The sequence below is a fragment of the Bufo bufo genome, chromosome 3 (genome assembly GCF_905171765.1).
Source record: "Bufo bufo chromosome 3, aBufBuf1.1, whole genome shotgun sequence".
Classification (NCBI taxonomy): Eukaryota; Metazoa; Chordata; class Amphibia; order Anura; family Bufonidae; genus Bufo; species Bufo bufo.
In genome coordinates, this window is record NC_053391.1 from 466,853,537 (window position 1) to 466,878,792 (window position 25,256).

General features: G+C 43.3%; 1 protein-coding gene across 1 annotated transcript in view; it reads right to left on the reverse strand.

Annotated features, from left to right (window-relative positions):
* The window catches only part of COL4A2 (collagen type IV alpha 2 chain), a 294,339-nt gene that overhangs the window by 34,534 nt on the left and 234,549 nt on the right, over nt 1–25,256 (reverse strand). Inside the window, exons 25-30 of the mRNA XM_040425227.1 lie at nt 15,864–15,970; nt 15,170–15,353; nt 14,074–14,118; nt 9,998–10,072; nt 5,965–6,072; nt 1,842–2,063 (exon numbers count right to left, since the gene is read on the reverse strand). Coding sequence (XP_040281161.1) covers nt 1,842–2,063; nt 5,965–6,072; nt 9,998–10,072; nt 14,074–14,118; nt 15,170–15,353; nt 15,864–15,970 — 741 coding nt within the window. The remainder of the gene's footprint in view (nt 1–1,841; nt 2,064–5,964; nt 6,073–9,997; nt 10,073–14,073; nt 14,119–15,169; nt 15,354–15,863; nt 15,971–25,256) is intronic.

The following is a 25,256-nucleotide window of genomic DNA, read 5'->3' on the forward strand; positions in this document are numbered from 1 at the left end:
AAAAAACTCATTAATATCAAAGCTGAATATTTTTGGAAGTAGTTTTTAGTTTGTTTTTAGTTTTAGCTATTTTAGGGGGATATCTGTGTGTGCAGGTGACTATTACTGTGCATAATTATTAGGCAACTTAACAAAAAACGAATATATACCCATTTCAATTATTTATTTTTACCAGTGAAACCAATATAACATCTCAACATTCACAAATATACATTTCTGACATTCAAAAACAAAACAAAAACAAATCAGTGACCAATATAGCCACCTTTCTTTGCAAGGACACTCAAAAGCCTGCCATCCATGGATTCTGTCAGTGTTTTGATCTGTTCACCATCAACATTGCGTGCAGCAGCAACCACAGCCTCCCAGACACTGTTCAGAGAGGTGTACTGTTTTCCCTCCTTGTAAATCTCACATTTGATGATGGACCACAGGTTCTCAATGGGGTTCAGATCAGGTGAACAAGGAGGCCATGTCATTAGATTTTCTTCTTTTATACCCTTTCTTGCCAGCCACGCTGTGGAGTACTTGGACGCGTGTGATGGAGCATTGTCCTGCATGAAAATCATGTTTTTCTTGAAGGATGCAGACTTCTTCCTGTACCACTGCTTGAAGAAGGTGTCTTCCAGAAACTGGCAGTAGGACTGGGAGTTGAGCTTGACTCCATCCTCAACCCAAAAAAAGGCCCCACAAGCTCATCTTTGATGATACCAGCCCAAACCAGTAATCCACCTCCACCTTGCTGGCGTCTGAGTCGGACTGGAGCTCTCTGCCCTTTACCAATCCAGCCACGGGCCCATCCATCGGGCCCATCAAGACTCACTCTCATTTCATCAGTCCATAAAACCTTAGAAAAATCAGTCTTGAGATATTTCTTGGCTCAGTCTTGACGTTTCAGCTTGTGTGTCTTGTTCAGTGGTGGTCGTCTTTCAGCCTTTCTTACCTTGACCATGTCTCTGAGTATTGCACACCTTGTGCTTTTGGGCACTCCAGTGATGTTGCAGCTCTGAAATATGGCCAAACTGGTGGCAAGTGGCATCTTGGCAGCTGCACGCTTGACTTTTCTCAGTTCATGGGCAGTTATTTTGCGCCTTGGTTTTTCCACACGCTTCTTGCGACCCTGTTGACTATTTTGAATGAAACGCTTGATTGTTCGATGATCACGCTTCAGAAGCTTTGCAATTTTAAGAGTGCTGCATCCCTCTGCAAGATATCTCACTATTTTTGACTTTTCTGAGCCTGTCAAGTCCTTCTTTTGACCCATTTTGCCAAAGGAAAGGAAGTTGCCTAATAATTATGCACACCTAATATAGGGTGTTGATGTCATTAGACCACACCCCTTCTCATTACAGAGATGCACATCACCTAATATGCTTAATTGGTAGTAGGCTTTCGAGCCTATACAGCTTGGAGTAAGACAACATGCATAAAGAGGATGATGTGGTCAAAATACTCATTTGCCTAATAATTCTGCACGCAGTGTATAGAGCCAAAAATGTTAGAATTGTGTCGATGTCCCAATATTTATGGACCTGACTGAATATTCCCTTATTTGCTGGCTGGATTCCTTTTTCCAGCACAATATACACTGCTCATTTCCATGGTTACGACCACCCTGCAATCCATCACTGGTGGTCGTGCTTGCACACTATACGAAAAAACGTTGGCCTCTCTGGTAGCTAGGACCCTGGCCAAAAATGTTAGAATTGTGTAGATGTCCCAATATTTATGGACCTGACTGTAGTTATAAAAAGTACCAAATATTGTACTGTTTGGGATGTTTTCTAACATTTTCTGTAAAAATCAATGATATAAAAAGATATCAACTAAGAGTTATATACCTTGCAGTCCTGGTAAACCTGGTTCACCTTGCTTGCCTTTTAGACCTGGGAAACCAGGAAATCCAACATCTCCCCGAAGTCCTGAAGGAGCACCCAAAACATCACCTGGGCCACCTTGCTGACCATCAAATCCTTTAAAACCTGGATTACCCTCTAGGCCAGGTAGACCAGGCAAACCTGGTAATCCAGGAGTACCACGGTCTCCTCTTCTCCCTGGAAATCCTGTAATAGAACAAAAAAAGTTTTATAGCTAAAATCAGAAACAAACTCATATTACATGAATGCAATTATTCTCGTGCAAACAATAATGCCATTTATTTATTTTAGATAGATAGATAGATAGATATAGTGCTGACATATTTCACAGCCGTTATCATTACTCACTGTTCCCAGTGGAGCTCATAATCTAAGGTCCCTATCAGTATGTCTTTGGAGTGTGGGAGGAAACCAGAGTACCCGGAAGAAACGCACGTAAACACGAGGAGAACATACAAACTGCATGCAGATGTCCTTGGTTGGATTAAAACCTACAACCCCAGTGCTGCATGGCACCAGTGCTAACCACTGAGCCACCATGCTGCCCATATACCTAAGCTTCAAAATGTCTAGTCATTGCTGCTGGGATTATTAGTATATTTTGTATATTACATAATGAATATACAATGATTGAAAAGGATTGACATTTTAAGAAATGAAATGTTATGGTATCCTACTAAAAAGATAATGGAAGGAGCATGCAAGTGGAAACATTGCCATGGGGGCGCTATACCTGACTGGTGATTCTTCACTCAAATGAATTCTTACAAAAACCTGTTTAATATGTTAGGCGGTGGCAATTGCCATTATTCTTGTTCCTTCTCTGCCCTCAGTTTAATGCCAGTTTAGCCTTCAGCAAAAAAGTATTGTGAGACAGACTATTTTCAGGGGATAAACTGTATGGCAACCCCAAGTTAATGTAATAAAAAACAAACAAAAAAACCCCATTCTAAATATATCTTTACAGCAGTCAGTACTTTGTTTTTCTGATTCAGATCCCTAAATCCCCTGTATAAACAGAACATGCTGATTGCCTGTAGCCACCACTAGAGGGAGCATGGACGCTTATTTTCTACTGTCTTCTCATTGAGCATTATGTATAACATTTAGCTATCTATAAAGCTTCTCCAGTGGCAGTAGAAAGTAGTCAGTGTGTTAAAGGAGTGTCCCAACCCTCCATTGACTGCTATGGGACTGCAGACAGGGCCGTCTTTGCCGCAGGGCAAAAGGGGCAGCTGCCCCGGGCCCAGCTGCTCCTGGGGGCCCCGGGCAGCTCAGTTTCCCGACTACCACATTCACTTGTGAGCGAGCGGCGTGTGGCTCGCTGCTCGCATTAGTGAAGGACTTGTCTGTCAATTACAATTACTTACTGCCGAGTCTGCTGGCCAGTGCCATGCTAGCTCCTGCTCCCGACCTCCGACCCGGGCCTGCCCTTGCGTCCCTACGGTATGGACACGCTCAGGCATAGTTATTTGTATTGCCGTCCTCAGGAGAGGGAGAGATGTGTCTGGGATTCAAACCCACAACCTTCTGTATCAGAGGCAAAGCACTTACCCTCACAGCCATAAGAGGTGCATTACCATTGACTGAAAAAATATGAGACTTCTACTGTTATAGCTGGCTAAGTGTACATCTATACACATGACAGCTTCCCTAACACACCAGCACTGCTATATCTCTATATGAAAACTGTCCCAGCAAACCCAGCTCTGCTACATCTATACACATGACAGCTGCCGAAACACACCCAGCTCTGCTACATCTATACACATGACAGCTGCCCCAGCACACTCAGCTCTGCTATATCTCTATATATGACAGCTGCCCCAGCAAACCCAGCTCTGCTACATGTATACACATGACAGCTGCCCCAACACACCCAGCTCTGCTACATCTATACACGACAGCTGCCCTAACACACTCATCTCTGCTATATCTCTATATATGACAGCTGCCCCAGCAAACCCAGCTCTTCTACATCTATACACATGACAGCTGCCCAAACACACCCAGCTCTGCTACATCTATACACATGACAGCTACCCTAACACACTCAGCTCTGCTATATCTCTATATATGACAGCTGCCCCAGCAAACCCAGCTCTGCTACATCTATACACATGACAGCTGCCCAAACACACCCAGCTCTGCTACATCTATACACATGACAGCTGCCCTAACACACTCAGCTCTGCTATATCTCTATATATGACAGCTGCCCCAGCAAACCCAGCTCTGCTACATCTATACACATGACAGCTGCCCAAACACACCCAGCTCTACTACATCTATACACGACAGCTGCCGAAACACACCCAGCTCTGCTACATCTATACACATGACAGCTGCCCCAGTACACTCAGCTCTGCTATATCTCTATATATCTATCTACTGTATAGCAATACTTAGAGATATATAGATGTATCAGAGCTAGGTGTGCTGGGGCAGCTGTCATATATAGAGATATAGTAGAGCTGAGTGTGCTGGTGCAGCTGTCATGTGTATTAGGTGTAGCAGAGCTGGGTGTGTTTGGGCAGCTGTCATGTGTATAGATGTAGCAGAGCTGGGTGTGTTAGGGCAGCTGTCATGTGTATAGCTGTACACTTAGCCAGCTATAACAGTAGAAGTTTCATATTTTTTCAATCAGTGGCAAGGCTTCTCTTATGGCTGTGTGGTTAGGTGCTTTGCCTCTGATACAGAAGGTCGTGGGTTCGAATCCCAGCAGAAACTTTTCTGAAATACAGGCTAAATTAGAATACACAAGCACTGATTCCATATATGGACATACAGGGCGGGACACAGGAAGAGGCTGCATCGCATCGCTGACATAGAGGGAAGTGTTTTTTTTTAATTAATACCTGCCATGGGGGGAGCGGGAGGCACTTGATACTGGCACATGGGGGGAGGGGGGTTGGCACTATGATACACATGGGGAGGCACCTGATACTGTCACATGTGGGGGGGAGGGGGGTTGGCACCTGATACTGGCACATGGGGGGGAGATGGCACTATGATACTGGGACATAGGGGGGAGGAGAGGCACTATGATACTGGGACATGGGGGGGGGGGTGGAGAGAGGCTCTTGATACTGGCACTTTTTTTTTGGGGGGGGGGGGGAGATGGCACTATGATACTGGGACTGCCATACATACGTGTAATTTTAGTAGAAAACTGTGGCTGAAATTACCCTTAGCAGCGCTCTCTGAAATGAGCGTTGCTAAGGGCCACCCGTCTTCTATTTGAAAAGGGGAGACGGGCTGTGCGGGAGCTGTGCTTCTGCCTCCTGTGCCCCCGCGGTGGCCACAGGCGTCTTAAAATCTAATGCTCGGGTACACTAACTAACCTGCCTTCCCTGCGATAATCACTCATGAAGACAGATGGACCTTAGCATTTCAGGGGGCCCAAGGAAATTCTTGCCCAGGGTCCAATCAATATTAAAGACAGCCCTGACTGCAGACAATAGTTGAAACCAGAACCCAGCAATCATAGCAGTAAATGTAGAAAGGCATATGCTCGGCTTGCTCTCCGTTCATGACAGGACTCTGTTCTTGTGTGTTCAGATTTGGGACCCACACTTTTGGGACATTTATGGCATATCCCAGTAGTGGCGAACCTATGGCACTGGTGCCAGAGGCGGCACTCAGAGCCCTGTCTGTGAGCACCCGCACCCTGGAAAAAGTCTAAGGCATACCAATATGCCTTAGACTTTACCCGCCATTCATCAGCGCAGGGCGCACTATGTACAGCACAAGCAGCGCACTAAATGTAGGCAGGTTATTATAGCCAAATGATAAAGTACATAGAAGATGTACTATATTGGACTGTAGTATTCAGGGTAAATTGCCGTGTTGGCACTTTGCGATAAATAAGTGGGTTTTTGGTTGAAGATTGGCACTCGGTCTCTAAAAGGTTCACCATCACTGGCATATCCTAACTATGCACGCGTTTTGAGGCTCTGAATCAGATAAATACACAATGACGAAAAAAATCAATAAGATGAAAAAAACTAACAAAAGGAAGATCACAACTATAAAACTCTATGCTGCAAACTAAAAAATGTTTTCTCAAATAATAAAGCAATATTACCTGGTGGCCCTGGCAAGCTGTCAGGTCCAGGATCACCTCCGATTCCTTTAAGACCTTTGATGCCATCTGGACCCGGTAACCCTGGCTGGCCTTTCAGGCCTCTGAAGCCTAGTATCATAAAAATAAAACACATATACATAACATATCATATCACTATAAATTAGATCCTACTAACTAACCCATACAAAATGAACAGTTTAAGTCAAATTCTTTACAATGACGTAAAAGAACAGTTTAAAGGTTTCCAAACAGGGGTGGGTTCAGTCAACTCCCCCAGTTTCTCCCGAACCAGCTGTTAAATAACATCTGGATCGCAGAATCGTGTAGAAGCAGGATGCAACTTAGTGTGAAAGTGCCTTTAAGGAACTCTGTCAACTCCATTTTGCCCATAAACCTACTACCAGTGCTGTCTAGAGCACTTAAATGTTTGTGAGAGCATACCTTTTTTCCCATGTACACAGGTTCAATTGCATATAAAATGCATTTTGATGTGATATGCAACTGATTTGGCAGGTGCTCAATGGACCATGTTGCTATGTTGTAGAATTAGGTCACTGCTACATGGCGACACTGGTTGTGTGACAGTTATCGCAGCCAGGATCGCAAGGAATCTCAGTGTAGCGGTGATCCCATAAAAATGAATGGGGTTGCAGGGTGAGTCGCCAGTGTGCTGCCAACCCTGAATTGCAAAAAAATCCAACACACCATGTGGCCGTACACCTATTAGCTCCACTCCAGACTATTGTTATCTTACGTGTCCACCACACAGACTAGTTGATTAACAAAGCATCTCACCAGAAGTAAGTCTCCCTATGGAAGTCTATTAGCTCATATTGATTTCAACACTATTTTGTGGTGTGCAGAGAATTAATCTGTAGAAAAAGTTGAGTACGGTAATTTTTTTAAACATATTGCTTTAATTATCTAGTACTGATCCTGAGTTAAAGTTTGTATTACTCCAGAGCTGCATTCACAATTCTGTAGGCCTCAAACTATCTTTTGTTGCCCCAGTGTCTACAGAAACCTGGTCTGATGACTTGCATTCTCTAAAATATTGTCTTTACACCAGGGCCCAGTATAGAAATCTGAAAAATAAACTGGAAAAACTGTCACTGTATTATAGGAGCTCATATGTTAGGGCTGTTACAGACAGGCGAGTTCATTGCGAGAATCACGCTCTGTATTGGAGTATGATCCTCCATTCTGGACTTGCAGGAGCGCACATCATTATCATGATTTATAATGCTATGTGCCTCTGCATGACCTTACTTATACAGGATCATATTGACATAAAGCTGTCACTATGATTCTGTATCAGTAAGGTCATGCAGAGGCACATAGCATTATAAATCATGATAATGCCATGTGCTCCTGCAAGTCCAGAAAGGGGACGAGCCTCCCTAGCGTCACCCGCGATGCTAGGGAGGCTCGTCCCCGTCTGCCATTAGCTGCTCCCCCGACAACGGATGTTTTCATCGGTGTGCAGGGAAAAGCAGCGGCGGCGGTGCGGGGACCAGGAGTGGCGCAGAGAGCGGGGTAAGTATATTACCTGTGAGGGGCCCCGCACATGGGGGGGTCGTTTCTGAAATCGGATAACCCCTATAACCCCTTAGGGACCTGGCTCATTTTCACCTTAAGGACCAGGCCATTTTTTGCAAATCTGACCAGTGTCACTTTATGTGGTGATAACTTTAAAATGCTTTGACTTATCCAGGCCATTCTGAGATTGTTTTTTCGTCACATATTGTACTTCATGACACTGGTAAAATGGAGTCAAAAAAATTCATTTTTATTTATAATAAAATACCAAATTTGTGAGGCTTACATAATAGAAACCACCCAAAAATTACCCCATTTTAGAAACTATACCCCTCAAGGTATTCAAAACTGATTTTACAAACTTTGTTAACCCTTTAGGTGTTCCACAAGAATTAATGGAAAATAGAGATACAATTTCAAAATTTCACTTTTTTGGCAGATTTTCCATTTTAATAATTTTTTTCCAGTTACAAAGCAAGGGTTAACAGCCAAACAAAACTCAAGATTTAAGGCCCTGATTCTGTAGTTTTCAGAAACACCCCATATGTGGTCGTAAATTGCTGTACGGGCACACAGCAGGGCGCAGAAGGAAAGGAATGCCATACGGTTTTTGGAAGGCAGATTTTGCTGGACTGGTTTTTTTTACACCATGTCCCCTTTGAAGCCCCCCTGATGCACCCTTAGAGTAGAAACTCCAAAAAAGTGACCCCATTTTAGAAACTACGGGATAGGGTGGCACTTTTGTTGGTACTAGTTTAGGGTACATATGATTTTTGGTTGCTCTATATTACACTTTTTGTGAGGCAAGGTAACAAGAAATAGCTGTTTTGGCACCGTTTTTATTTTTTATTTACAACATTCATCTGACAGGTTAGACCATGTGGTATTTTTATAGACCAGGTTGTCACGGACGCAGCGATACCTAATATGTATATTTTTTTTAAATTATGTAAGTTTTACACAATGATTTCATTTTTTAAACAAAAAAAATCATGTTTTAGTGTTTCCATAGTCTGAGAGCCATAGTTTTTTCAGTTTTTAGGCAATTATCTTAGGTAGGGTCTCATTTTTTGTGGGATGAGATGACGGTTTGATTGGCACTATTTTGGGGTGCGTATGACTTTTTGATCGCTTGCTATTACACTTTTTGTGATGTAAGGTGACACAAAATGGCTTTTTTTACACCGTTTTTATTTTTATTTTTTACGGTGTGCACGTGAGGGGTTAGGTAATGTGATATTTTTATAGAGCAGGTTATTACGGACGGGCGATATCTAATATGTATACTTTTTTAAATTTATTTAAGTTTATAACAAAAAAAATGATGTTTTAGTGTCTCCATATTCTGAGCCATAGTTTTTCTATTTTCTGTGCGATTGTCTTAGGTAGGGGCTCATTTTTTGCGGGATGAGGTGACGGTTATATTGGTACTATTTTGGTGGGCATACGCCTTTTTGATCGCTTGCTGTTGTACTTTTTGTGATGTAAGGTGACAATAAAATGGTTTATTTAGCACAGTTTTTATTTTTTATTTTTTACGGTGTTCACCTGAGGGGTTAGGTCATGTGATATGGTAATATAGCTGGTCGATACGGACGCGATTTTTTTCACTTTATTTGGGGAAAATGACGTTTTTGTTTTGTTTATTTTTACTTGAAACTTTTAATTTTTTGGGGGGAAAACTTTATTTTTTAAACTTTTTTTTCACTTTATTTTTTGTCCCACTTTGGGACTTTAACTTTTGGGGGTCTTATCCCCTTTACAATACAGTCCAATGCTTCTGTCTTGGAATGCATTAGCTGTATGAGTAATACAGTGTGTAGTACTAATACAGCTTCCGGCCTGTGAGATCCAGGGGGCTGGATCTCACAGGCTCGTCACCAGAAGGCAACGCCGATGCCTAAGGAAGGCATTGCGCTGCCTTCCATGCCATCGGGTCCCCCTTACAGGGGCACGGGGACCCGATGGCAGCGCCAACCGCAACTCCCCTAAAAGCCGCAAACTGCAGGTCTGAATTGACCTGCGGTTTGCGGCGATCGCCGACACGGGTGGTCACAGGACCCCCCGGCGCATTGTCCCACGCGGTGCCTGCTGATTGATTCCACCGGTACATCATGTGTCCTTAAGTACCGGGACATCATGCCGTACCGGTACGTCATGTGTCCGGAACAGGTTAAGCATGTGTCTGCTTGTCAACTTTTTCTAATGACTAATGAACTGTGAATGCATTTTTGTTGCTGTATTGTAAGCTGTAACTTGTGATCAGTGTTATTCATTTACAATTTTACTAAACTTTTTAATCTATTATATGATATATTAATTATCTATTATATATGTAAGTTATGTAATTGGTGCATTTTTAGGTATAAAAAATCGGATATATAATGTGTAAGTTTTGCAGTGGCTCATTCTGTCAGTCTTTTGGCTTTACAACACAAAGTAATTCTGAAATTAATAAATTAGAGTTAGCATAAATATGGATAAATGTTGTTACCTTTGAATCCTGGCAATCCTGGTGGTCCTGGGGCTCCTGCTGGTGCAGGTGGTGGAGTTAAAATACATCCACTATCTGGAAATAAGGAGGTACTGTTATTTTTCACAGATATTTTAGGTCATATTCTTATAACATAGCTTAAACTTTGTCTTGCACTGGAGAAATTGATATTGTCAGCTACACAGGAGAAGTACTGCTAAGATGTCTTAAACCTAACATGTATTCTGCATGATAAACTTTCTGGTGGTTACTTATTTCTATGGAAACTATGCATCAGTTTACCATTTTCTATTGTCTCGGAAGCATTCATTAAATCATAAAAGATGGACGTTGTACCAAATCACAGAGATACAAGCTGAATCATGGAATCATGCTGCATATATTTCCAAGACAGATTCTCTGCTAAGTGCTAGCTATCATGTTTATAGAAGCCTCTGACATTATGAATTCATAAGAATCACTTCTTTATGTTTGCTGGAGCATCTTTTCTTGGAACTCCTTTTTGCGCCATTCCTCTCTTATTACTCCTGCAAATTTATGAATAAAGTGACAACTGGGTATTAGTTTCCTTTTTGTCATACATTTTAGGAAGAATAACTGAGAAATGAAACAATGCAGTTCTACGAACAGTAGCTCCAGAATTGTTAATTTATGCAAAATGCAAGTGCAATAGATGGAGCCTACTCGGAGTCTCTTTAAGATGGTAAAAGTGTTTTTGTTGTGACGCCAGCTGCATCTCAGCAATGAGGGACGGAGTCCCCCTAAGTAGATGGTGATGGGGATACCCAGGGTAGGAATGCCAGAGTGGTGTAGGGGTAGCCTAATGTCCCTTAGTGGTGTAGCACTTGTCACGGTGCTCCTACCTGGATGTCCTGGATCCCCAGGCACGGGCTTCCGTTGCAGAGGAAGGGATAGTTGATCAGTGGGATGGTAGGAGGAAGAAAAAAATTGGAGCCCAGACTCTGTAGAATGTCGAACAACCACTTTACTTGAATAAACATGCATCAAGAACAATCTTCAAGCTTTATCTTGGTCATCAGCAGGTTTTGGCATTGAATTGGCAGGCAAACACATTCGGCTCTCCTACATCTGTACTCTTTCAGCTCTGCTGTGCTATCAGGAATAGATAGGAACTTTTCCTTTTGCTTTCTGCAATCTGCGATATCTGTGCTTTGGTCTCTGTAGCCTGACACTCTCTTTATCTTTATCTCTGGATCTGTACATTTATCTTTATCCTTGTCTCTGTATCTTCTATTCCTGTATTTATTCAGGGAATCTTTACTCCTGAATCTGGAGGCACTCAGCTTAGGCCTCAAGGCCCAGCAGAGCAGACAGTGCTCTGCTGGCTGGAACTTTTTCACACAACTTCTCCCCAAGAGGGGAAGGCTAGACTGACCTTCACTAACTAAACTTCTCCCTCTTTACAGAGGGCTAGAATGGAACAAATTTCCACTCTATGGTAACTAGCACTGCCACCGTTGCTGCCATCTGCTGGTGAACCAGGCACAGCACATGTAACATAACAGTTGTATTGAAATACATACATACATTTTGTCGGATTTGACAATAAATGCATAGATAACATTAGATCAACCATAAGAGATAGTGATGGGGCAAAAAGAGTGGTAATGCCCCCCTAGCGTGCATTACACAGGTATTTACTGAAATATCTCAACGCTGGTGGCGGGTCCTCTTAAAATGGTTTCTCTGGACTGTGTTCTGTTTATTTAGACTTGGCAGTGGCATTTGAATAATTTATGTGATGTTACCATGGTAACATGAAGTCTTGCTTTGTATACTGTGTATTTTTTTACAAGCTTCAGTGTGGCATGAGACTTCTTCCATTGTTTCACTGCTTAAATGCTTAAAGGGGTTGGCCACATTTTGGGGGATGGGGGGTTGGAAACCTCCCTCCTTGGCAGACCTGCAAAGGGAAGCAGACTTACCTGCTCCCAGCCCCTGGGTCCTGTCTCCGTTGAAGTCTGCTTTGACACCGCTGCAGCCAATCGCTGGCCACATTGTGTCAGTTGGTCAAGGGGGAAAAGCAGGTCACTGCCGCGGCCACTGATTGGCTACAGCGGTGTCAAAGTGGATGTTGACAATGCAAACCCAAGCAAGGCAGCCAAAGATTGAAAAAAATATCAGATTGGCAGTGGTCAGATAGCTGGCACTCCCACGACCAGCTATTTGAAGAGGTGCTCCAGTGAGCTCTGCGACCTTCTTGCAGCTTAGCAAGAACACTGACATTTCAATTGGACTGAGCTGTGCCTAGGCCTTGTGACCAATGAACGTGATGTCACAGACCTCCATGAGCATATCTCCACAAACAGCTGATCAGCGTTGGTCCTAGGAGTAGAATCCTACCATCAGTTACTGATGAGCTATCCTGGGAATAGGTCATCAATATTAAACACCTGAAAAACCGCTTTAAAACATTGGGTCACTTACTCGAACTGACCAAGTTGTTTTGCTAAAATCTGTATTGAAGAGCTCCAGTGCAAGCCAAGTGCCGGGGTCCACTGAACAGACAGCACACACCAGGGAGACCCACTATTCATGAGATCCTGGCCACCACCATTGATTGACATCCTTTTTTCTTTTGTAATCAGCTGAAGGGCAAGAAGAGCCAGGAGTTGATATATATAAGGACCCTGGAGCTTGTGTACTGTATTAAGCAGACTCCAGTGCTCGGCTCACACTGGACTTGCTCCATAAAGATTTTAGAAAATGACTACTGTAGGTCAATTTAAGTAAATGACCTAGCATCTAGAATCTACCTAGGTATCTATCATCAGTGTATGCTGTTCTCAGTGAACCACAAAACTTGCGACAGATTCCCTTTAAAGGGATTCTGTCACCTGCTTTTACGATTTTAAGCTGGCACCATCGCTATGTTGACTAAAGTAGCTTATTTCCAGGACTCTTCTTTTTACTTTATTTCGTTTAGTAGTTTTGATGTAAAAGCGATTTTTATGTTATGCTAATTAGAGTCCAAGGTGCCCAGAGGGGCGTTTTTCTCACTCTCCGGTGCCCAGTGACGCCCCCCTGCAGTGCCCAAGACAGCCTCCTGATAATGAAAACACCTCCCACAGTCCGGCAAACGGTTCCGCCCCCTCCCCACGTCATAATCTACCTTATAGATATGCCCCGTCCTCCTTCCTGTCTGCGGCCAGAAAACTCGCGCAGGCGCAGTACCGCCTGCGCCCTGCGCGATCATCAACCTCCTGAGGGCAACAGCCTCAAAAGTCTCACTGGGCATGCGCCGAGCCCAGTGATGTGACCTGAGCGCTGTTGCCCTCAGGACGTTGATGATCGCGCAGGCCGCAGGCGGTACTGCGCCTGCGCGAGTTTTCTGGCTGCAGACAGGAAGGAGGACGAGGCATATCTATAAAGTAGATTATGACGTGCGGAGGGGGCGGAACCGTTTGCCGGGCTGTGGGAGGTGTTTTGATGATCAGGAGGCGTCACTGGGCACTGCAGGGGGGCGTCACTGGGCACCGGAGACTGAAAAAAACGCCCCTCTGGGCACCTTGGACCCTAATTAGCATAACATAAAAATCGCTTTTACATAAAAACTACTAAACGAAATAAAGTAAAAAGAAGAGTCCTGGAAATAAGCTACTTTAGTCAACATAGCGATGGTGCCAGCTTAAAATCGTAAAAGGAGGTGACAGAATCCCTTTAAATTCTCATCTTAAAAAGTGACAGCAGTTTCCTAAAATATGCCATTACTTTGTGATCGGTGGTGATCTAATATCTGATATCCCCACAGATCTTCAGAATGAGTGTATTCTTAGTGGACACCTGCACAGGGAAATAAAGCACAGCCCATACATGTGAATAGTGCCATGCTTCAGTCCCTGCACAGCATCCCATCAGGAGCGCTGCTGTGCAAGTAAAAATTAAGAGGATGTATCGCTAAATCAGTGCTTCAGCCCCATCTTTTTCAAGAGAGGTCAAACTCCCACAAATCATAAAATGGTAGCAAACAGTTGATAAATAATGGATTCCAAGATGACTGGACAAGGAAAAAACCTGTTATACTTTTATGATTCTGCTCACACATCAGTCTGTACTAGGCTTACCTGTTTGTTCATCTGCAGACTCTTTAAAGCAATCACCTGTAATAATAGATATCAATAAACTATCTTAATAGTACTAGTGAAATGTAATCAGATCAATCTTATAGGAGGGAATTTATCGTAAAATACATTTTTGAGGTCAGTTTTACTTTGAGTCTGTGTTTGTGTCAAATATATCAAACGTCCCATATGCACCTTTGTTGCAACTTTTTAAAAAGTTGCAGTTGATAAATCTGGTGTGCACCTAATTTATATAGCTAACCATGCAACACTTTTCAAAAACAAAAAGCAAAAAACACAAAAAAGTTGCTACATTTTTGCACTGGTGCAAACGGAATGGTAAATTCCCCTCATGGTCTTTATAAGCCTATAGTTATTAGACTGCATTATCTCATAGTAGATATAATATGTAACCAATTATTCTGATACTAATGTAGTTACTGTGCCCTTTACATTTGGTAGTAGTTTCTCATGTTCTAGGGTCACTAGAGCACCTGAACATTTCACAAGCGAGTAATCTCCAGTGTTCACAGAAAGCCAAAACGAATACTTTATTAAACAAGTACCAACCAAAAAGAACTTGCATATTCCTGGACAAGCAGGGCCAAACCCTAAGAGCGTTATTCCAGTGTTCCCCTGGTTTTCACCCTTTAATCCCTATACAGCAAACCGGTCTTTGCTGCAGGGGAGCGACTGGACCGCTACCTCCTGGGATGATCCCAGTACACTTGGCAGAAAACTGCAAGGAAACAGATGCTGGTGCAAAACCCAAGCAAGTAACAAAACCAGGAACACAGGCAAACAAACAAAAAAAAAAAAAAAACATGCAACTTCGGACACTGTTCAGATGCAGACCAAGTAACAGGAACACATTGTCAGGAACTGGATACAAGGAGCATGGCGCTCAATAACAGACAGGACAAACAGACATAGCCAGGATACGGATACAGTGAACATGGCGAACACAGGCAGACCAGTAAATGCAGAAATCACAGAAACATGCCTAGACCCTAAAATGTATTACCTAAATTTCTAAGAAATAAAAGAAATTTGACAATATCTAGTGAAAAGCAGCATTTGCAATTCATACCTGGTAAACCTGGCAGTCCTGAAATTCCAGGAGGTCCATCTGGTCCTGGTGGCCCAGGGGCTCCACGTGTGCCTTTAGGGCCTTGAAACCCTAAACCTGGTCGGCCAGTCTCACCTCTCACTCCTTCACGACCTGGAGGTCCTGGAAATCCAGGGTCGCCAATTAGTCCTTTCGCAGCATCACCCTATAACAGTATATGTGCTAAATGATTCTCTGAACATTCTGGATCTCCATTATTCAACACAATAAACATAAATGCTAATGATTAAGCTACACATACAAGATTCTGGAACACTTCCATAAATGTTAGACACTATGGTCTATATAGTAAATGGTTAGCTGCTATTTTCAGCTTCGTTGTATGGTTACTATAGAATGCTTTACATAATTCTTGCTATTCTCTTTAGGCCTTGTCTATTCTCATGGGAAATAGTTACTCAACAGTACAGGAATCAACTATTTTACTAAAGCTATATTTTGAATATTTTGAGGGAGAACTGACAATTTTCTCACTGTGTACATAGGCCAACACAAAAATATATATTGGACGTACAATATTATAAGCAATGCATTTGTTTACTGCAGACACTTTCATTGTCAATTGTAATGTAGATTTAAAAAGCCACACAAATTACTTTCAGTAACTTCCATGTATTTGCTTTTGTTTGTAAAATGCGTTTGCTGGTCTACTCACAGGAGGACCTGGGAAGCCAGGAATTCCATAGGATCCATCTTTTCCTGGAGGTCCTTCAAATCCTTCAGTGCCAGGTAAACCAGCATCTCCCAGAGCACCCTTTGCACCTATGAAGAGTATAGTAATATGATCATCAAATACCGATCATCAGTAAAAAAAAGTCTCGGAATACCCCTTTGAAAACACAGCATGAACACACTATGACATGTCCTCCATGTTCCTTCTGGGGAATATGTACCATGCACAGTTTTTGAACATAGGCTTTAAAGATAATTACACAATTCAGTGAAAACATGTTATAGACGACCTATAGAATTCAGTATTTCAATTTAATGTTTTACATTGTTAGATGTGTATATTCTTACTAGTCATTGTATGTGACGGACATTGATTAACAGTTGCATACCATCATTATTGTTAAACTATCAGAACAAAGCATAAATCCCATGCATGTGCAACAGAAACCGCCACATTTACTGTAAATATATGTATGTACAGAATTTACAGTCACAGAAATTCTGCAATGAGTGGGCTTCTGAATTAGTGGAGTTTAAGACAAGGGGCAAGAAACTAAGGTTTGATAGATTTTCCTTGTGGGTTGTTGGCTTGATTCTAGCTAGGTCTCCAACTACAGCAGACAGGGTCTAATTCTAACTCATATTTACTGTTTTCCTACTTTACTGTTCATCCCCATTTAAACATATGCTCCATGGACAATGCCACTAAGTGTGTGTCCTGTGCAATGTATGCGTGCCTTGAAGAGCCTTTCGAGGGTGAATACATTTGCACTAGATGCAATCATGTTGCATATTTGGAAGCCCAGATCTTGGATCTAAATAAGCAGCTTGAAATACTTAGGAGCATTGCAAAACTGGAGAGAGGCTTAGACCTCACTGTGCAGGCACTGACTGGGGTAAGTGAAATGGAGGTGGGAGGAGGAGGGCAAGATCAGGACTATCAAGTCAGCAGTTGGGTTAGGCTACTTTCACACTAGCGTTGTTTGAATCTGGTGTTCAATTCCGACACCGGAACTGCCCGCCGGATCCGTAAAAACGTGTGAAAACGGATTACATTTGAATCCTGATCAGGATTTTGATCACAATGAAAAAGTGCATTGGAAAAAACGGATCCGCCATTTATGGACTTTAAATTTTTTTTCACATTTTTCGGGTTTAACATGCAAAAGCCGGATCCGGTTTGACTGAACACACAGCGTCAGATCCGGCGTTAATCCAAGTCAATGGGAAAAAGGCCGGATCCGTCGTTCAGTCAAAGTGTTCAGGATTTTTGGCCGGAGGTAAAAATACTGCATGCTACGTTTTTCTGAAAAGACTGATCAGTCAAAAAGACTGAACTGAAGACATCCTGATGCATCCTGAACGGATTACTCTCCATTCAGAATGCATTAGGATAAAACTGATCAGTTCTTTTCCGGATTTGAGCCCCTAGAACGGAACTCAGCGCCGGAAAAGAAAAACGCTAGTGTGAAAGTACCCTTAATGTAGTGTCACGTAGTGATGTGGGAGGGAACACCACACCGACCACAGGAGGGAAGGGAAACTTTCGATGCTAGGTAAAGGGAAACGGACACCCCCTATGGAAACCCTAATCCTAGCCCTGACTCCTATCCGTATGAACGGACCTTGAGGGTAGGAATGTTAATACACTGGAACCTAAGACCCTGGAAACCCTGAATCGCCCTAGAGTAGTGTCTGGGCTTGAGATGGCCTGTTCCTTCCAATATGAAAGAACCAGCGTCTCCTTAAGGCCTAGTAACAAAAGACAGAGTGGAAACAACAAAATATGAAAGGGAAGTAACACTTAACTTCTGAAGTAAATGGACGAGCAGGAACTCAGAAGAGGACAACACACCAGCACTTCCAATACCAAACTGAAGCTATCAACCGCATAGCATGATAGGTGAAGCCAGACTAAATAGAGGAGTAGTAATGACCACTAAGCTACACCTGATACAAAAGGTGTGGTCATTTCCAGCAACAACACTGAAAACAAGTAAACCAAAGAGGTTGTCAGATAACATCATGTGCAGCCAATCTCTTAGATCTTTTGACACCTAGAGACCGTGACATGTAGGAAGAATGGGTACAGGGAAAAGTGCCAGGGAGACTAGTCCTGAGCTGGAATGCCCTAGTAAATATGCCTGTTTGGATGATATTAGGGATGAAAGCCCAGTGCCAGCAACACTGCAGCAGGGTATTTCTCCTAGCAACCAGGAGGATGACCGCTGCAGGAAGTATGGGAAAAGGAGTGCAGCAAAAGGTCAGACAGATGCTGGTGGTAGGGGACTCTATTATTAGGACACACAGGGTCATCTGTCGCCAAGACCATGAATGCCGAACAGTGTGTTGTCTTCCGGGTGCTCGGATTCGGCATATTGCGGATCGGATTGACAGATTGCTGGGTGGGGCTGGGGGAGACCTGGCGGTCATGGTACACATTGGCACCAATGACAAAGTCAGGGGGAGATGATTTTAGGGAACTAGGAGAGAAGCTCCCATATAGGACCTCCAAGGTAGTGTTTTCAGAAATACTACCAGTGCCACGAGCGTCACCAGAGAAACAACGGGAGCTTAGAGAGTTAAATAAGTGGCTCAGAAGCTGGTGCAGGAAGGAAGGGTTTGGGTTCATGGAGAACTGGGCCGACTTCTCTGTCGGTTACAGGCTCTACAGTAGGGACGGGCGGCACCTCAATGGGGAGGGAGCAACTGCTCTGGGGGGAAAAATGGTTAGATGGCTGGAGGAGCTTTTAAACTAGGATTTGGGGGGAGGGTGTTGGGTCATACTAATAAGGGGGTAGATAGTGTAGATAGAGAGTGGGATATAGGAGGGGACAGTGGGGGTTTAGTGGGGGCTGGGGTTAGTGAGGAAAGTAGGGAGAAGACTGGGCAGAACTATACACCGATGAAACATAGAGCTGCTGGTAACAAGAACCTGTTACATACAAACATCAACCAAGGTAACCAAAAAATCACGGATATTCACTTTACATGTAATAGTAATTTAAAATGTATTTTCACAAATGCCAGAAGTCTAGCTAGCAAAGTGGGGGAGCTGGAGGCTATGGTACTAGAAGAACACATAGATGTAGTTGGTGTGGCTGAGACATGGTTGGACTCTTCGCATGACTGGGCTGTTAATATTGAGGGTTTTACACTATTTAGGAAAGACAGGGTCAATAGAAAAGGCGGTGACGTGTGCCTGTATGTGAGGAGTAATCTGAAGACAAGTGTGAAAGAGGCAATTGTGGGTGAGGGTGTTGAGAATGTGGAAACCATATGGGTGGAAGTTCAAAGGGTTATAAACACTGAAAAAATAATACTTGGTGTAATCTATAGACCCCCTAACATCACAGAGGAGATAGAAGCTCAACTGTATAACCAAATAGAGCGGGCTGCACAGGCTGGTACAGTGGTCATAATGGGAGATTTTAACTTCCCAGACATTGACTGGGGTCATGGTACTACTTCTGCCTCAACTGCAAAGGGGAGAAAATTCCTCAGCTTGCTGCAGGACCACTTTATGGGCCAGTTTGTAGAAGCTCCCACTAGGGGCAATACTCTGTTGGTTCTGGTAATTTCTAATGATGCAGAGCTTGTAAATGTTACTGTTCGAGAAACACTAGGTAATAGTGACCACAATATAATTATATTCCCCCTAAACTATAAGAAGCAAACTCTGTCAGGCAGAGCAAAGACACTGAATTTTAAAAAGGCTAATTTCCCTGGGTTGAGGGCAGCATTTATGGACATAGACAGGGAGCAGCTACCGTCACAAAATAAGGGTCCATTCACATGTCCGCAAAATGGATCTGGATCCGTTCCGCAACTTTGCAGAATGTATCAGGACCCATTCATTTTCAATAGGGCCGGAAAAGATGCGGACAGCACACAGTGTGCTGTCCGCATCCACACTTCTGTTCCGCAAAAAATAGAACATGTCCTATTCTTGTCCGCAAACACGGACAAGAAAAGGCATTTCTATTAAAGTGCCGGCCATGTGCGGTCCGCAAAATACGGAACTCACATGGCCGGTATCCGTGTTTTGCGGATCCGCAATTTGCGGACCGCAAAACACTTGCGGACGTGTGAATGGACCCTAACACTGAGGATAAATGGGAGAGCTTTAAATCCACATTGAGTAATTGCACTAAAAAATTTATTCCTTTAGGTAAGAAGAATAAACGGCTAAAATTAAACCCCTCATGGCTTACAGCTAGAAAGGGCAATAAATGACAAAAAAGGTCATACTAATCTGAGGGGTTAGCTGTAGCCTTTGAAGTTTACAAAGGGCTTAAAGGGACCCTGTCATCAACTTTATGCTGCCCACACTAACGGCAGTATAAAGTAGAGACAGGCGAGTTGATATCAGCGGTCTGTCATTTCAAAGTTAAAAGTAAGTGGTTGCCGAGAACCAACATCACAATCATTGCAGACTGGGCCTGGAAAAGAGTCCCGGCCACCTGAGAAGAGTCATGGTTATTCATAAATTTCTGCTCTCCCTGCCTACCTGCTGATGACTGACAGGCTTCTACCTAGTTTTCTCTCTTTCTCTCTAGGAGAGAACTGCCAGTCATCAGCAGGTGGGCGGGAGAGCAGGAGATTATGAATAACCATGACTCTTCTCAGGTAGATTTGACTCTTTTCAAGGCCTGTGCTGCAATGCTTATTCTCAGCAACCACTTACTTTTAGCTCATGAGCGACACACCGCTGAAATCAGCATTTCTGTCACTATTTTATGCTGCCCTCAGTGAGGTCAGCAGAAAGTTGATGACAGGTTCCCTTTAATAAAATCTGTAAAAAGGAGACAAAATTAGCAAAAACACAAAAGGAACAGCAGGTGGCAAAAGAGAGCAAAACAAATTCCAAACAATTCTTTAACCGCCTCCGGACCGCCTAACGCACGGATGCGTCCTGGAGGCGGTCGATTCATTCCTCCTGGACGCATCCGTGCGTCATCTCGCGAGACGCGAGATTACCTGTGAACGCGCGCACACAGGCGCGCGCGTTCACAGGATCGGAGGGTAAGCGAGTGGATCTGCAGCCTGCCAGCGGCGATCGTTCGTTGGCAGGCTGTAGATGTAATTTTTTTAACCCCTAACAGGTATATTAGACGCTGTTTTGATAACAGCGTCTAATATACCTGCTACCTGGTCCTCTGGTGGTCCCTTTTGCTTGGATCGACCACCAGAGGACACAGGCAGCTCTGTAATAAGTAGCACCAAGCACCACACTACACTACCCACTACACTACACTTAACCCCTTATGAACCCCTGATCACCCCATATAGACTCCCTGATCACCCCCCTGTCATTGAACACCCCCCTGTCATTGATCACCCCCCTGTAAGGCTCCATTCAGACGTCTGTATGTTTTTTACGGATCCACGGATACATGGATCGGATCCGCAAAACACATACGGACGTCTGAATGGAGCCTTACAGGGGGCTGATCAATGACAGGGGGGTGATCACCCCATATAGACTCCCTGATCACCCCCCTGTCATTGATTACCCCCCTGTCATTGATCACCCCCCTGTAAGGCTCCATTCAGTGTTCCATATGTTTTTTACGGATCCACGGATACATGGATCAGATCCGCAAAACACATACGGACGTCTGAATGGAGCCTTACAGGGGGGTGATCAATGACAGGGGGGTGATCACCCCATATACACTCCATGATCACCCCCCTGTCATTGATCACCCCCCTGTAAGGCTCCATTCAGACGTCCGTATGTGTTTTGCGGATCCACGCATCCATGGATCGGATCCGCGAAACACATACGGACGTCTGAATGGAGCCTTACAGGGGGGGGGATCAATGACAGGGGGGTGATCACCCCATATAGACTCCCTGATCACCCCCTGTCATTGATCACCCCCCTGTCATTGATCACCCCCCTGTAAGGCTCCATTCAGACGTCCGTATGTGTTTTGCGGATCCACGCATCCATGGATAGGATCCGCAAAACACATACGGACGTCTGAATGGAGCCTTACAGGGGGGTGATCAATGACAGGGGGGTGATCACCCCATATAGACTCCCTGATCACCCCCCTGTCATTGATCACCCCCCTGTCATTGATCACCCACCTGTAAGGCTCCATTCAGACATTTTTTTGGCACAAGTTAGCGGAAATTGATTTATTTTATTTTATTTTTTTTGTTTGTTTTTTCTTACAAAGTCTCATATTCCACTAACTTGTGTCAAAAAATAAAATCTCACATGAACTCACCATACCCCTCACGGAATCCAAATGTGTAAAAAAATTTTGACATTTATATTCCAGACTTCTTCTCACGCTTTAGGGCCACTAAAATGCCAGGGCAGTATAAATACCCCACATGTGACCCCATTTCGGAAAGAAGACACCCCAAGGTATTCCGTGAGGGGCATATTGAGTCCATGAAAGATTGAAATTTTTGTCCCAAGTTAGCGAAAAGGGAGACTTTGAGAGAAAAAATTATAATAATCAATTTCCGCTAACTTGTGTCAAAAAAAAATAAATTATATGAACTCGCCATGCCCCTCATTGAATACCTTGGGGTGTCTTCTTTCCAAAATGGGGTCCCATGTGGGGTATTTATACTGCCCTGGCATTTTAGGGGCCCTAAAGCGTGAGAAGAAGTCTGGGATCCAAATGTCTAAAAAATGCCCTCCTAAAAGGAATTTGGGCCCCTTTGCGCATGTAGGCTGCAAATAAGTGTCACACATGTGGTATCGCCGTACTCAGGAGAAGTTGGGCAATGTGTTTTGGGGTGTCATTTTACATATACCCATGCTGGGTGAGATAAATATCTTGGTCAAATGCCAACTTTGTATAAAAAAATTGGAAAAGTTGTCTTTTGCCGAGATATTTGTCTCACCCAGCATGGGTATATGTAAAATGACACCCCAAAACACATTGCTCTACTTCTTCTGAGTACGGCGATACCAGATGTGTGAGACTTTTTTGCAGCCTAGGTGGGCAAAGGGGCCCACATTCCAAAGAGCTCCTTTAGGATTTCACAGGGCATTTTTTACAGATTTTGATTTCAAACTACTTCTCACGCATTAGGGCCCCTAAAATGCCAGGGCAGTATAACTACCCCACAAGTGACCCCATTTTGGAAAGAAGACACCCCAAGGTATTTAGTGAGGGGCATGGCGAGTTCCTAGAATTTTTTATTTTTTGTCACAAGTTAGCGGAAAATGATGATTTTTTATTTTTATTTTTTTCTTACAAAGTCTCATATTCCACTAACTTGTGACAAAAAATAAAAACTTCCATGAACTCACTATGCCTATTACGAAATACCTTGGGGTGTCTTCTTTCCAAAATGGGGTCACTTGTGGGGTAGTTATACTGACCTGGCATTTTAGGGGCCCAAATGCGTGCAAAGTAGTTTGAAATCAAAATCTGTAAAAAATGGCCGGTGAAATCCGAAAGGTGCTTTTTGGAATGTGGGCCCCTTTGCCCACCTAGGCGGCAAAAAAGTGTCACACGTGGTATCGCCGTACTCAGGAGAAGTTGGGGAATGTGTTTTGTGGTGTCATTTTACATATACCCATGCTGGGTGAGAGAAATATCTTGCCAAAAGACAACTTTTCCCATTTTTTTTATACAAAGTTGGCATTTGACCAAGATATTTATCTCACCCAGCATGGGTATATGTAAAATTACACTCCAAAACACATTCCCCAACTTCTCCCGAGTACGTCGATACCACATGTGTGCCACTTTTTTGCAGCCTAGGTGGGCAAAGGGGCCCACATTCCAAAGAGCACCTTTCGGATTTCACCGGCCATTTTTTACAGATTTTGATTTCAAACTACTTCACACGCATTTGGGCCCCTAAAATGCCAGGGCAGTATAACTACCCCACAAGTGACCCCATTTTGGAAAGAAGACACCCCAAGGTATTTCATGATGGGCATAGTGAGTTCATGGAAGTTTTTATTTTTTGTCACAAGTTAGTGGAATATGAGACTTTGTAAGGAAAAAAAACAAAAAATATAAAATTCAATTTTCCGCTAACTTGTGACAAAAAATAAAAAGTTCTATGAACTCACTATGCCCATCAGCGAATACCTTAGGGTGTCTACTTTCCGAAATGGGGTCATTTGTGGGGTTTTTCTACTGTCTGGGCATTGTAGAACCTCAGGAAACATGACAGGTGCTCAGAAAGTCAGAGCTTCTTCAAAAAGCAGAAATTCACATTTTTGTACCATAGTTTGTAAACGCTATAACTTTTACCCAAACCATTTTTTTTTTTTACCCCAAATTTTTTTTTTTATCAAAGACATGTAGAACAATAAATTTAGAGAAAAATTTATATATGGATGTGTTTTTTTTAAAAAAATGTTACAACTGAAAGTGAAAAATGTAATTTTTTTGCAAAAAAATCAGTAAATTTCGATTAATAACAAAAAAAGTAAAAATGGCAGCATCAATGAAATACCACCAAATGAAAGCTCTATTAGTGAGAAGAAAAGGAGGTAAAATTCATTTGGGTGGTAAGTTGCATGACTTAAACGCAATAAACGGTGAAAAGCAATAAACTTAAAATCAATAAACGGTGAAAGTAGTGTAGTGCAGAAGTGTAAAAAGTGGCCTGGTCATTAAAGGGAGTCTGTCACCACTATATGACCATATACAGCACTTACATGGCTGTTCTACAGCCTGCTGTGCTTCCTATGCACAACAGGCTGCTCTCAGTGAGTTTACAGAGAATCCGTCATCTGACAGATTTTCTGTATCTCCTCCTGTGTGCAGAGAAGCCCCGCCCCTCACGGACATCTCTCTCACCAGGAGCAGTTCCAGACTACATTGTGGTTACAGGACCTGTGGTGATGTCACAGTCATGTGATCAGCCATGTGTGTGGGAGGAGTTACGGGAACACAGGCTCTGTGTAGGACTGTGCCTGTGGAGAATGCAGAGGTACTTTATGTATGGAAGGTGTGTATAAAGCAGGGCTATGTCAGTGTAACCAGTGCATTGTACAGTTTTCTGTGTGTAATGTGCACACAGTAGTTCTATATGTGTAATGGACATGTAGCAGAGCTGTGTGTGCAATATGTATATAGTAGTGTCAGGTGGGCGCTGTGTATGGCAGCGTCAGGTGGGCACTGTTTATGGCAACATCAGGTGGGTACTGTGTATGGTAGCGTCAGGTGGGCGCTGTGTATGGCAGTGTCAGGTGGGCACTGTTTATGGTCAACATCAGATGGGTCCTGTGAATGGCAGCATCAGGTGGGCGCTGTATATGGCAGCAGTGGTCTTATGTTTAGTGTAGGATGTTGGATAAATGTAAAATTGTCTACATTTATTTCTGCATGGGAGACTAGCAATGGTTCCCGGCAGAAATATCAGCCTCATAAGGTTATGT